The 14,182-nt window shown below is 40.4% G+C and overlaps 1 protein-coding gene across 1 annotated transcript in view; it reads right to left on the reverse strand.

Annotated features, from left to right (window-relative positions):
• Window positions 1-10,058: 10,058 nt before the first annotated feature.
• Window positions 10,059-14,182, reverse strand: part of LOC121328458 (potassium voltage-gated channel subfamily D member 1-like) — a 66,064-nt gene continuing 61,940 nt past the window's right edge. Inside the window, exons 4-6 of the mRNA XM_041273132.1 lie at window positions 11,918-12,013; window positions 11,251-11,489; window positions 10,059-10,358 (exon numbers count right to left, since the gene is read on the reverse strand). Coding sequence (XP_041129066.1) covers window positions 10,145-10,358; window positions 11,251-11,489; window positions 11,918-12,013 — 549 coding nt within the window. The 3' untranslated portion in view covers window positions 10,059-10,144. The remainder of the gene's footprint in view (window positions 10,359-11,250; window positions 11,490-11,917; window positions 12,014-14,182) is intronic.

Below are 14,182 nucleotides of genomic sequence, written 5' to 3' on the forward strand. Positions count from 1 at the left end.
AGCAACCCCTTTGAATCGATAAAATCAAAATGACGAATCCAGCCTACAAGAAATATTCAAATGATTCGTCCTGTGCAGTATAATTTATTGATTTGTATCCACCCTTCCCTACTCTGGAAAGCACAAGGATAATCTTGATCACAGTAATAACAGTCAAGGGTGGGGTTGTGCCATTAGATTTATTGCGTTTACCTCACTGAGGGCAAACCAACACATGCTTTATCATGTGAATACACCATTTATTTTAGATGAAAACTGCAGTACCAGAGCCAAATCTGAGCTTTCGACCTGTAATATTTGCACACAAATTCAGTTGCAAACCTGAAACGGCTCACACTGAAATCTAGAATATAGTATCAGTGCCTTCCTTGCGGAAATTTGAGCTCAAGTACACCTCTCTCCATTCTAGTCAGGCTTGGCTTTGCATTCCTAATTGAGTAGGGGTAAAGCAAACCCTTTTTATTATTAAACAACAGATTTGATCGGGGACTGCTAGGCAGTTCAAGGATACTGGAAACTTGATGTGAAAGTGTGCTTCGGTACGTTGCTGTAGCTTTCTTCACAATACCATCCTCTACCCATTAATAATGTCAGCTGTCAAGTCTCGCAGCTTTCTTTTTTTTTGTGATGAGTCTACTATGAGCATTTAAAATCTACCTACTGCGAACGAATCGTTTTCAGAAAGAAATGTTGCGATTGCAGATTTCTGCCGATTAGGAAGCTATGCTTCAGCATCTTCGTCCCCCCCCCACCCCCCCCCACCAACCCAAAACTATAGAGTGTCGACATTAAAATAAAATTTTAAGAAAGCAACGTCACTTTGTGTCTACTCATCGGAACTGATTTTTTCTTGTTGCTTTTTTTTTTTTTTTTTTTATTATTATTCTTATTATTATTCTTATTATTAGACAAAAAGCCAATTACAACTTGATCTTTAAAAGGTTTTAAAATGGGGCAGTTGTCCAAGTATTTAATAATTGTTTTTGTTTTGTTGTTACACTACCTGTAGACTTTCATACAGTATGGGTAAATGTTGCTGAAAGAAACATTTAAAATTAAAAAAAATAGCACCAAAAGTCAGTCCAAATTATTGTAAACAAGCTAATAAATCTAAGGATAATGTTGTAAAACCATCCTAACCTACATTCACACCAGACGCGATGCAACAAGCAAACTCACGTTGCCTGCGATGCAGAAAAAAAATCAGATTGGTGTCGATTTTTGTCGCGTGAGAATTGACCAATTAGGAAAAGCATCCCTTGTGCACTTTTTTTCTGGAGTAAAAGTGAATTCTTGCAGTATCAAAGTTCCCGGAGCTGTATAACAGAGGACATAAAAAATTCAAAAAGACACAACGACGAGGGAGAACATCTGGGGGTCCATTTCCAGAGAACTGGACGTAGCTGGTTATGTTTCTTACATTTTTATCAGCTGCATAACAGGTCAATCATCACATCGCACGTGCCTGTCGCCAGCGGTGTGAAAGGCAGTGTCGCAACGAAAGTATAATTTTATCGCAGGACAAATCGCATTGCATCCAGTGTAAATAGACCTAGTATTTGAGTGCTGTATAATCTGGCACCAATACAACTCAGCTCTGCACATCTAACATACTGCAGGGCAAGGTGTTTCAGAAGACCAATCCAGTCAATTGATTTAATGGACCTGGAAGATTGACGACTTCATTTTCTACACCTCATCACCATGTCTAGACAAGGTGCTTTATGAAAAAAGGCAGCAAATCCCAGCAGCAATACTTCATCTATTTTTTTTTCCTTCAAGATAACAGAATGAAAGTTTCACTGTAAGCTGTATGGATTTGTATTATTTTGCCATGTGTTGCTGCTTCCGAAAAAAACAATCTATTGCTGAGCTGGTAGAGGTGCCAAAAATGGGTCCACAAGCTAATATAATTGCATTAACTGCTTAAAGCGCTTTGTGATGGTGGTCCACTATGAAAGGTGCTATGTAAAAATAAAGTCTATTATTATTATTATTATTATTATTATTATTACTATTATTATATAATAACAGTGACTCCAACATAGAGATAGCATTAAAAAAGCAGAACATTGCAATTTTTTTTTTTTATTATCACCTTGTACTGTATACAGAACTTTACTACAAGGGTTTTTTTTTTTCATTGTTTTATTTCAGGTCTACAGGTAAAAAGTCAGCCAGGAACACATGTATTACTGCGTTGACTTACTGTAGAGTTCATGTGCTGAAGGCAAATCATGACCACAGTGCCAAAGCCAAGTCAAAGCTCTTCCATCCACACTGTCCCTCATCGTCACGATTGACTACCTGTAATGCTGAAGCACAACATTTTAATATGGACTTCCCACTAAAGCTGAGGGAACATGCAGCCACTTTTTCAGGAACAGTGGCTTGAAGCCTGGTTCTGGGAAACTAGGAGACCTAGTTTGAGGCAACTTTGCTATATCAAACCCCAAGTCTCCCCTGGTGTGCCATGCAGTGGTCTATAAGCTAGTATCCTGAAACCAAGTTCCAAGCCACAACGTGGCTTTTTGTTGCTTTAGATGCAAACTCAAAACTGTGATCTAAAACTACCTGCTGTACTAAAGTGCGCCCTGGAGCAAGGAAATTGTGGAATGCACAAAAGACATTTCAGGCAGGGGGCTTGCTATCAAGGAACAATCATCAAAGAACTCAAGCAGCCTCTTCTCTATGCAAGCATCTTAAGTAAAACAAAATTGCCCTTGAAATTTTTTATTTTTTTCTTTGTTAGTGGGTGCTGATCAATGTTTTGTTGACATTGTGACTTAAAACCCAGCTGATGATTCAGAGGTAAAATTGTCAAAATGTGAAAAGCATTGCTTTAAAATGCAAGATCTACTACCCCCGCAGTCCAGTACACACTTCAATACAGACTACATTCTAGTGACTTAATCTGTACCTAAGATTCTTAGATTTGCTAATCAAAAGCACTGTATCCCACCACACTGAAGTGGTAGGGCTTATCGAAACAGTCTCAGGCAGTGCTTATGGCTTGCTTTGGAAGACTTTGGTCGTAGAGAACGTGATATTCACATCAGTCTAAGTGTATTATTTCCTTAAATATTTGTAAATGTTTTGTTTTTTTTTGTTGTGGGTTTAGTAGGACTATCCAGAATGACTAATGAAGCTCCATAAAAGTTACAAGGATTTAGTGCTTGCGAAAAGAAGAGGTACTGACAGCATTGACCCATGGGGCAGGTCCACATAGCACCTCAGTACAGAACCAGGGCTGACCTTATCAGGGGACAGGTGCTGATTTCAAAATGACGAGTTTGAAAGGCAGCATTTAAGATTCATGTGTAAGTTTAGCGTTGGTGTTATTTTTTTGTTCAGCACCTTTGTCAACTAAGTGTTTCTGGAACTGGCAAAACTGTGATGGATTAGTAGCAGTGCTGCCAAATGTATTCTTAACACCCCCTTGCTCTGCACATCATGCATAAGCAAACTTCGACTGGCCAGGGCCAGAAAATGGAAGACTGTTTCATTTGCTATATCTTATCATTAAGGCCTATGATGGCGAAGTTCCCAAACTATATAGATCTAGCCTAATCAGAACTTGTGTAGTCCACATAACACTGTGAACTCAGATCTAATCAAGTGACCACTCTATCCTACTAAAATGCTAAAAACACAACCCCAGAAGTGTCTGTGTACCAGTAAGCACCGAAGTGAGTGGAATTCATTGGCTTCTGTTAACAGCTGAGATGCCAGGCACCTTGTAATTACTTAAAGCAGGACATTATATACTCATTTCCTGCTATTACTTTCATGTGTGATATATCACGATTCTGTAGCACAACCCAGCGCACACACTGCTTTCGCTAAGGATTTATTTTAGCGGCTCGGGTGCTGCCCAGTGTAAGTTTTCTAGACGACAGCACATTTACTTTTCTAAAGCCTGAGGTCACCATCTGGAAAAGATGGTCTGATCTTGACTAGAATGTGTTGATATTACGACAAAATCATGCTGGCTATTGTTACTGAAGCTCCATATATACGTATAAATGATTTAAAATACCCATTCACACAGCACAAAATTGTGCAATCTGTGCTGGTATAATACAGTCAAAACCCTTTCACACATCCAAAGGGATCATGTCAGTTGCCCATAAATTATAATTTATGATTTTTTTTATAGCGCCTTTCATAGTGGACCACCATCACAAAGTGCTTTACAAGATACGAGACTAGGGTGTGTGAACGATGCATCAGCTGCAGAGTCACTCACAACAACGTCTCACCCCAAAGACGCAGCACAAGGAGGTTCAGTGACTCGCTCAGGGTCACACACAGCGAGTCAGGGGCTGAGCTGGGATTTGAACCTCCTGGTTACAAGCCTGTTTCTTTAACCACTGGACCACACAGCCGCCTATAAATTACAGCATCACCTAAATAACTTATTCCAGAACGCTATTACTCCCTCGTTCTTGATCAGCCATTGTATTTGAAAAAATGAAAGCGTGTAACACTAATGTCCGATACAGTCACGTGGGATGTTGACTTTCAACCCATGCTCACTGCAGCGCTTCAGTGCCAACATTACATTTCACACAGGAGTTGAGACAGTTCAGAGCCATTTCTGAACTACCTCGGCATAAAATGTGACGGCTCTGTGACAGCATAGGCAATTCACACAGATCAAAATGCCGCATCAGTGCCGGTTCTGAGCCTTCATAACTCGTCTGTGTGAATGGGGTACCAGACAACTCCTTGAATCACCTTAAACCGAGACTAATCTTATAAACCAAGCCATACAACTGAAGGGCTCTTGCAAACGGCGATAATACACTTTGTGATGGAACAAAAATGTCAGCTTTTCATTGTTCTCGATTCTGCAGGGAAGAGATCAGAGATGGATGGAGTTTCAGCACTACAGTAGCTATCTCTGCTGCATGTGTGAATTCACATAAAGACTAGCGCACGGTGTTAGATGTAGCATTCTGCTTCTAGCAAACATGGGTTACACCTTGCCCAGTAACATTTATACAGTATAGCGACTTTGCATGCCTCCCGGGGCCCTTTGTAAACCACACGCATCTCTGGTTCTAGTTAAACAATCTTGATGGCCTGCAGGTCTTTAGACTAGCTTTAAAATGCATATAAAAAGTCAACACTCCACATTGCAATAGTTAGGGTCTAGGTTCTACTGTGTTTAAATCCATGGTCATTTCTTTACGCACATTTTAACAGGATATCAGTTCTAAAAAGCCAAAGAAAGCAAGAAATCAAAACACCAACCTGACATAACATTGTTCCGTAACTCACCTTTTTGGAAAAACAAAAGTTTTTTTCATACCTTCAAACAGCACAGAATTTCACCTTTTGTGGTATTTAACACAAAGCATGGGATTATATACAGTATGTTGGCTTTTACAGAATTTAAATCAAACTTTCTAAAAAAAGAAGCCATTTATTGTCAGGGGCTTTCCTTCACAATGCAAGGGGCTCAGTGAAAATTATACTGCATCTAATAAAGGATAGGGAAATGGATTTTAATTAGCCCTGTAAAAGTTTAAAACAGTCAACGAAAATGCAAAGACCTAAACTGTTGAGGTTTCCACAAGCTTTTGTTTTCTTGGCAGTAACCTGCCACTGCAAAAATTAAATTAGTTATGTGCTTCTAATGGGACTGAAGTGCTTTGTCAATAGCACCTTTGAATCAACAACAACAACAGATCAATTTCTATAATGATGACTTTAGGGCTGTTACACATTATTCACCGATACTTTGTTTGTCTGTGTTCTTAAGGGGTTTAGTTATCCAGGCACTATTGTCTAATAAACTGGCAACATTTAGGGGCATACAAGAAAGATGCTTATTTACAAACAGAATGATAAAAGTCCACTCCCATGAAGAAGACTGTTTTTACCACAACAGCACAGAACTTCTGTTCCAACTCTACACAGTTCCAAGTAAGTAAACAGATGCAATAAAGCAGGTCTCCTCTGTGAAAAACAAATACGCTGCTTTCTTTTTTTCTTACTCTTGACATACTCTTTGTAGGCTCAACATTTTTTATTTTTTTTTTAAATTGTCTACTCTGCCTTTTATTCCACTGCGTTTCATTATGGAGAGAGTTACTTATTTCGTCTGCTTCACTAAGAGGGAGTCAGATTTTAAAATTCCCTGTGCAGCAGTGTTTGAGTTCTCTATTAATTAACTTGTCATCTTCTGTATAGAGACAGGACATTCAGCCCAGGATCTGTTAAAACCTGTCCATCTCCAGCAGCCTGCATTGAGAGGTGTAGTTTCTCTTAGGATGAGGAACTCTGTAAACAAGGTCTGCTTTCTTTCTGACAAAGTACAGCAACGGCCAAAAGATTTGCATCACCCTACATAACTAATTTTACTTCATAAAGTCAAATGAAACCTGCTGAATAATGTAAAACATTAACATGTTGAATTACACACCGCTTTGGAGTTTTTCCATATACTTAACGAAAAACTGACATAAATTGAAAAATGCGACATTTTGAAAGCTAACATGAAATATTACTGCACTACTATTATGGCTTCTGGTAGACTTTTGCAAGATCATTTTGTAGTGTCTTTGATTTCATGATGTTAAATAAAAGAACTACATAATGTTCATATAGTTTGGTTTTTTTTTTTTTTTTTTTTTTTAAATGAAGTCTGAATCCTAAAATCCAAAAAGTGATGCAAAACCTTTGGTCACAGTGTAGTCACAGAAGACTGAACTATGGAAGAGATTGAATACCAGGTGACATGAATACCAGGTGATAATGGGAGCGCTAAACTACTGCTGATCTACAGTGAACCTGCCCAATACCTAGGCCCATACTCGAGAGAAACACTTGGATGGTGGTTCCCACTTAAGTGTGCCAAATAAGTGGTTCTACATAGTAAGCACTAACACTAACTAAACACAAAAAAATACTATAAGAAATCATTCATCTTTTATATTTGTTTTCAACACATTGGATGTATTCCTTGAATCCAGGTAAAAAAAAAAAAAAAAAAAAAAAAAAAACATTTTATCAACTTTCAAATGAAACTCTTGATTCATGTTGAGTCTGAACAACTGATAGGTTTCAAGGATGGTTCATTGAAAACCCTGGTGCTCAGAACAAAAACAGAAACTTACTGTAAAAGGCGAGTGCTGTATTAATGTATTTTGTACCCACCTCAAAATGAATCACCAGAAAGTTAGAACCCTACCTGCATTACCAACAATCAACTGCTTCAGGCAGTATAAAATGGTTCATTGGCTGTACTTTCCATCATGTTCCTCAGGGATACTTGACATGATATCATTGCTTTAAGCAGTAGGGTAATAAAGACTGTATTAAAAGACAGTCTTGCAGTGGTGTCTTTGCATCTGTACTGTGCAAATCATTTTGAAAATGTATGCTAAACTGTTTTGAAAGTTTAGCGCCAGAAAGCCTACTGGCTGTCAATTATCAAGCCCCCCTCACAGCTTCCCACACAACACAAACCTTCTCTCCCATGTGTGTGGGTGAGTGGGGGTGGGTCATGATGGTAGTTTCTCATTGGGTCTGGACTACTCCCATATATGGTTGCTAAGGAATGAAAATAAATAAATACACCCATTAAACATGTCTACTGGTGCCAGAATGTAATGTTGCTGGCGCTATATCAGGTACCTTGGCCATGGCGTTAAATTTGCACCCCTGTTTAACCTTTACTTCGCCTGTACAATCCACCACAGCAAATGCATCAGACAATGACATCATACCAAGGATCCTCACAAAAGAGGAATCAAGGGGCTCCCGAGTGGCTCTGCATGGAGTGCAGGATGCGCCCTATAGTCTGGATGTCACCGGATCGAGTCTATTCCTTTGCTGATCGAGGACGGGAGCTCCCGGGGGGAGGGAGGGCAAGGTCAGTCAGGGTGTCCTTCGCTCACCACGCATCAGCGACCCCTGTGGTCTGGTCAGGTGCCTGCAGGCTTGCCTTTAAGCTGCCCAGGGCTGCGTTGTCCTCCGACACTGTAGCTCTGGGTGGCTGCAAGGTGAGTCTGCATTGTGGAAAGAAGCGGGTGGCTGACGGCACACGTTTCGGAGGACAGCATGTGTTCACCTTTGCCCTTCCCGAGTCAGCGCAGGGGTGGTAGCAGTGAGCCGAGTCTAAAAATAATTGGACATTACTGAATTGGAGAGAAAACAATAAAAATAGAAAAAAAGAGGAATCAATCGTAACAGAGAACCCTCTACCTACTACCCTAACTGAAGAGGATGACCTTCAAGTTACCTTTACATTGTCTTTGCAAAGCCTATTGAAGTTGCGATCCAATGTTCGATTTAAGGGAACCTACTGTAATCTTCCAAGCAGATGTGTTTATTAAGTGCATAGTGAAAGCCTTCAGGTAAATGCCAGCACTAGGTATTCAGTCAAAGAAATCCACACAGCGTAAATGCATATTGTTGTCTTTGGATATATTTAAGACTGTGTTGTTGTTTTTCTTAGAAAATCTGTCTTCCTCTTGGGAAGGATGTCCAACCCCTGTGAAGTCTCAGAAACCAACTTATTTTGCCTAAGCTTATTAGAGCTATAGGCTACTTAATATCTTAGCCCTAGACTTGCTGGGTATAGCTTAGCATGCCGCAGGCCTGAGGTTTTCTCTCTTTGTCTTTCTGTCATTCTCTCACTCTTTCTCATACCACTGCTTAGTCCATTTTCCAACAAGGAGAAGATACTTTACAATACCTACAACGGTATCCATGCATTATTTGTGATCTGTGATTCCCACCCACTCTCCCTCCCAAACCCACAATTTACAGCCCACATTCCCTCTGCATCTCTTCTCCACTCATTCACACGTTCTCTTATGGATGTTTGAAATGTTCTCCACCTCAATGAACATGCCTGGTATTTTTTTTTTTTGTTATAGTACAATTGTGCAGTAATGTCCCCCCCCCCCCCACTTTTATTTATTTTTTTTATTGTTTTTTTTTTTTTTTTTTTTTTGTTTGCTTTTTTTGTTGAGTTTCCGAAAAAACAAAAACAGAAAAAAATAACAAGTTGACATGCAGAGGAGGCATTGAGAGCGGACGTGCCCTTCACTGACATTGGCTCCAGAGATGCAAGCACATGCACTGTTAGTAAGCAAGTCTCAAGTCGACTTCAATTTTTTTAATGTTGGAAGATGCGCGTGACTCTCAGAAGTGTGATATATAAAACATGACGTTAGCAAGATGCTTATCTTCAAATTATGATTGTTGCTTTTTTACTGGCCCTCTGTTTGTGTGAATAACTCTAATGCCAAATACAGAATCTGCTGTTCTCGCGCGTTTAGACAACACATGTATATATATATATATCTATAGCATCTGTGTGTATATATATATATATATATATATATATATATATATATATATCGGGTAGAGGTTCAATTTCATACAGAAATGTTGACGATTTAGTTTTACCGTTCCATTGCATAATTGGGAAGGGAGGAAATGTAAGGCCCTTCTCTCCCTCTCTTCCAGTGAATTGCAGTTTTAGTTTTTAGCTTTGTTTGTTGTATCTAACCCTTCTGTCCTCAATTTTTTCCTTCAGATGAAGTGTCCTTATCTGTTAGACAGCAGAAGTTAAATGTCTCCATCAGTCCCTCCATGAACTGATTCTCCACTGGAACTCCTATCAGACCACAATTCCTCCACTGTCCATAGAAGATCCTTTAAATTGTAAAAACGTGTGTGTGTGTGTATGTATGTATGTATATGTATGTATATATATATATATATATATATATATATATATATATATATATATATATATATATATATATATTTTTTTTTTTTTTTTTTTTTTTTCAAATCTCCATTCTGAAAAAAAAACAAAATTGTTTGTGGGTGTCTTTTTTTTTTTTTTTAAATGTTCGTGTTTTATTAAGAACATCTTGTAGAAACGAATTTCCTCCAATCAATCTTCCAGTGAAAAAAACAAAAAAAACAGGTTTTTGTTTTTTTGTCCAGGAGGTACGTTTCCTCTCATCAGTCCTCGATGACATGTCTTTAATATTCTCCTCCTCTGTAGTGAGTCATCACCACCTGTCTTTAAGGTTTTTTTTTTTTTTTTTTTTATGTAGCTCATACCGGTCCCCAGTCCTGCGCTGCCTCTGCTAGTAATGTCTGACATGGGTTACAAGGAGGAGATTTTAACAGCCTCCTGTGTGTACTGGCTGCTCATGCCCCCCATCTGCCGAGAGTTGCGGAGGATTCCGGGGATGGCGGGCGAGGGGGGCAGGCTCTCGTCGGGGGTGTTGGCCGGGGGGGTGGGTATGCTGATAATTGCCGCAGTGAAGTCGGTGCAGTTCAGCTTCAAGTCCTGAGTCCTGGCATTCAAACTGGAGCGGCTGCAGAGACAAAAAAAGGGACAGATCAAATAAGTTTCGCTGATGTTTAACTGATGCCAAAAGCAGTGGTATGCATTAGTTATCATGGCAGACGCGTGGCTTAAATGCAAGGTATAGAACTGAAGTTCCACGTGTCACAGTATCTCCGTCAAAGGACACTAGAGCAGGGGTCTCCTACCCTAATGCCGGAGAGCTACAAGGTCTTCTGGATTTCGTTTCAACCAAGCTCCCAGTTACTTAATTGAACCAAATTATTGGTTTAAGGACAGAAAAACATCCATAGGAGGCAGTGTGGTCCAGTGGTTAAAGAAACAGGCTTGTAACCAGGAGGTTCAAATCCCAGCTCAGCCCCTGACTCGCTGTGCGTGACCCTGAGCAAGTCACTGAACCTCCTTGTGCTGCATCTTTGGGGTTAGACATTGTTGTGAGTGACCCTGCAGCTGATGCATAGTTCACACACCCTAGTCTCGTATCTTGTAAAGTGTTTTGTGATGGTGGTCCACTATGAAAGGTGCTATATAAAAATAAAGATTATTATTATTATTATCTATAAAACCTGCAGGATTGGGGCATTTTACCTGTCTCAGGTACCTTTCACAGCAGGACTACTCTTACCAGAATGTATTGGGGTGGGAATTGAAGAGCCTGAACTGTCCCAAGCTGTCTTACTAACACTGCAAAACTCCCAACGCATGTACACCTACAGCAATTCACTGACCCCGATACAACCTTTATTTATTTATTTATTTATTTATTTAATAGTTAAACTTCCTAAATATTAAATTATAGAGAATGAGGGATTAAGGACAAACTGAACCCTGTTTCACACGCATCAAGAATTCCTCACATGCCCGAGGAGAGTGCCTCGTCGTCGGGAGGGGGGTCTGCTCACCTCTGCGGGATGACGGTGTTCTTCTGCAAGTGCAGCGTGTCCAGCTCCTGCACGCTGGCCCGGCTCACTGACACCGTGGAGTTGGCCAGCCTGATGGCTCTCCTCTTGGCCCGGCGTGAGCAGCAGGAGGTGGACTGGCCCTGCTGGCTGGAGATGGAGGTGCTGCGGCTGGTCCGGTAGCCCATGGACTCGTCCATGCACAGCTCGCTGAAAGTGTGCTCATCTGTGAACTCATGGTTCTGAGGAAGAGAGACATGACAGGTTTATTCAGCAGGAGGCAAGTGGTCTCAGGCAATCAAAAAATATTCACAGATTCCTTCAGATGAGATGTAAAACCGAGGTCCTATTGTAAACAAACAAGTGACTCTGCAGCAGCAGTTGTTATGCATAGTTTATCCCCTAATCTCAGTCGCTTTGGATAAAAGGATCTGCTAAATAACGAACTAATAACTCTTCTTTCGCCACAAGCAGTCTACGTAGTACACACCAGTGAATTAGCCAGGGAGAAAAAAAAAGCCCTTAACAGACTTGTATACTGTGCAGCTGGGAAGGCACCTTAGCGAAACAGTGTAGACCCCTTAGTGTTGAAAGGGTTAAGCTAATAAGGATTATCAGAGAGAGAAATAGAGAGAGAGGTGAAGACAGGACTCAAGAGATTTGTACTCACTGTAGTTTTCTCCAGGCAGTGCAGTAGATGGTTATGCTGATGTTCAAAAGCAGACCGGTTCCTTATACACAGCGCCTGGTTCCCGCTGCCATGGTCCTGTTGGGAAAGTCAAAGAGAGCAAGAAAGGAGCATTAGAGGAGGGTGAGGGGGGCTTCACGCTTCACAGTCCTCCTCTTTTGTATGACCTTTGAAAAGCAACAGACAGAGTTTATAGCTGCACAGCTCTGGCCAAAAGTTTTGCAGCACCTAGAATTTTAGGATTGAGACATCATTAAAAAAAAAAAAAAAAAAAACCTACATGAACATAATTTAGATCTTTTATTTAACATCATGTAATCAAAGAAACTACAAAATGATCTCACAAAAGTCTACCAGAAGCCATAATAGTAGCACAGTAGTATTTCATGTTAGATTTTGAACTGTCACATTTTTCAATTTGTCATTTTTCAAGTACATGGAAAACTACAAAGCAGTGTGTAATTTAATATGTTAACATTATTCAGTAGGCTTCATTCGACTTTAAGAAGCAAAGCTAGGGCATACTGTAGGGCGATGCAAAACTGTTGGGCAGAGCTGTATGTCGAGTTTGGAAAGCCATTCCATGATGTCCAGGCTTGCCAGCTGGAATCCATTTGTACATCCTGCAGGAGTGTGTGTCGGGCAGTGATCGGGGATGTGAGTGATGGACTGCACTTCACCGCAGTCACAATTAGGAGACTCCTTCATTTCCCACTTACAGAGGAGGGAGTAGCTGCACCTCCAGTGTGTTGTTCTAACACTGTGCAGTACAGCGTCCTCGAGACAAAGAGAAGCAGGATAGTTCTTCAAAGTCATACTTACAGTACCTGGTAAATAGCCTTCTAGTGCTGGAATCATACACAGTGGATTTACTGATTTTATACCATTGCCATTTAAATCTTAAAAAATGGGCCTTGTTGTAATCATCTGAACACCAATAGCCATTCTTTGGATCAATTAAACCACTGAGTGTTTCACAGGGCTATGGCTATTACAGAACGTGACTGTGAAACAGTGCAGTCTTTTTGTGAAGAGGTATTCGTATAATGCCGTTTTCTCTTTTACTTCTGGTTTACTGATGTAACTGCCACTTCACAGTCCTCTTGCCCATCCCAAGTGCTTCAGAACACAATAAAGAGACAGGGCGGTCCAGGCTATTCCATTACCGACCTTGGACGGGAGTTCCCAGGGGACGGCACACAATTGGCGAGGGCCATCTGGTGGGGAGAGGGGTGGGGGGATTGGGTCGGCCAGGGTGTCCTCGGCTCATTGCACACCAGCGACCCCTGCAGTCTGGCTGGGTGCCTGTGGGGTTCCTATAAGCTGCCCAGAGCTGCGCTGTCCTCCGAGGCGGCTGCATTATGAGTCTGCAGCATGTAAAGAAGCGGGCGGCTGACGGCACACGCTTCGGAGGACCGCGTGTGTTTGTCTTGCCCCTCCCGGGTCAGCGCAGGGGTGGTATTGGTGAGCCGAGCTTAAATAATATTAATTGGTTATTCTAAATTGGGAGAATATAATCAAAAATAATTGGTGACTATTAAAATAAAAAATAAAAAAAATTAAAAAAGAGAGACAGGGAGGTCAACTGAAAAAGGATATTTTTTGGTTTAGATTATGTCTTAGCTGCTGGCTGTTTTTTTTTTTTGGAGCATAGAAAAAGTCCAAAGTCTGTGATTTAAATTCACCAGATCTTACCAATGCATTGCACAGTGAAGCGAAAGATATGAGCAGTCAAGGATAAACTTAGCAGCATGTGTTTCATGTGGGCTCAAGATTGATCAAAACTGCAGCACAGCCTGGTTGTTCTGCAAACAAGGTTTGAATACATGAATGACTGGTATCAGATTAATGTGATAAAACCGAGGTAAGGACTGACAGGCTTCCTGCTTTTTTTACCTACCCAGTATTTTTTTCTCCACATTTCCTAACTAGGCGATTGCTACAAGGTCCTAATGATAAAGAACAGCCCAACATTACCCAGAAGGACAAGGTGTTATTGATGTACTGCATTTGTAACCTTCCTGTTAAAAAGACCTCTGAGGAGACGGTGATCAGAATCTGGGCTGAATTTTATTTATTTATTTATTTTTTTGAATGCATCTGATGTTATTAACAGCTGCTGATGTATTTTATGATATGACCAGCACACTGAAGCCATTGAGTAAACAGGGTTGGACAAATATTATATATATATATATTTTTTTAATTAATTTTTTTTGTCATATTTTTGTGTACCTACATTGTCTT

This window comes from Polyodon spathula, chromosome 16 (assembly GCF_017654505.1).
Source record: "Polyodon spathula isolate WHYD16114869_AA chromosome 16, ASM1765450v1, whole genome shotgun sequence".
NCBI lineage: Eukaryota > Metazoa > Chordata > Actinopteri > Acipenseriformes > Polyodontidae > Polyodon > Polyodon spathula.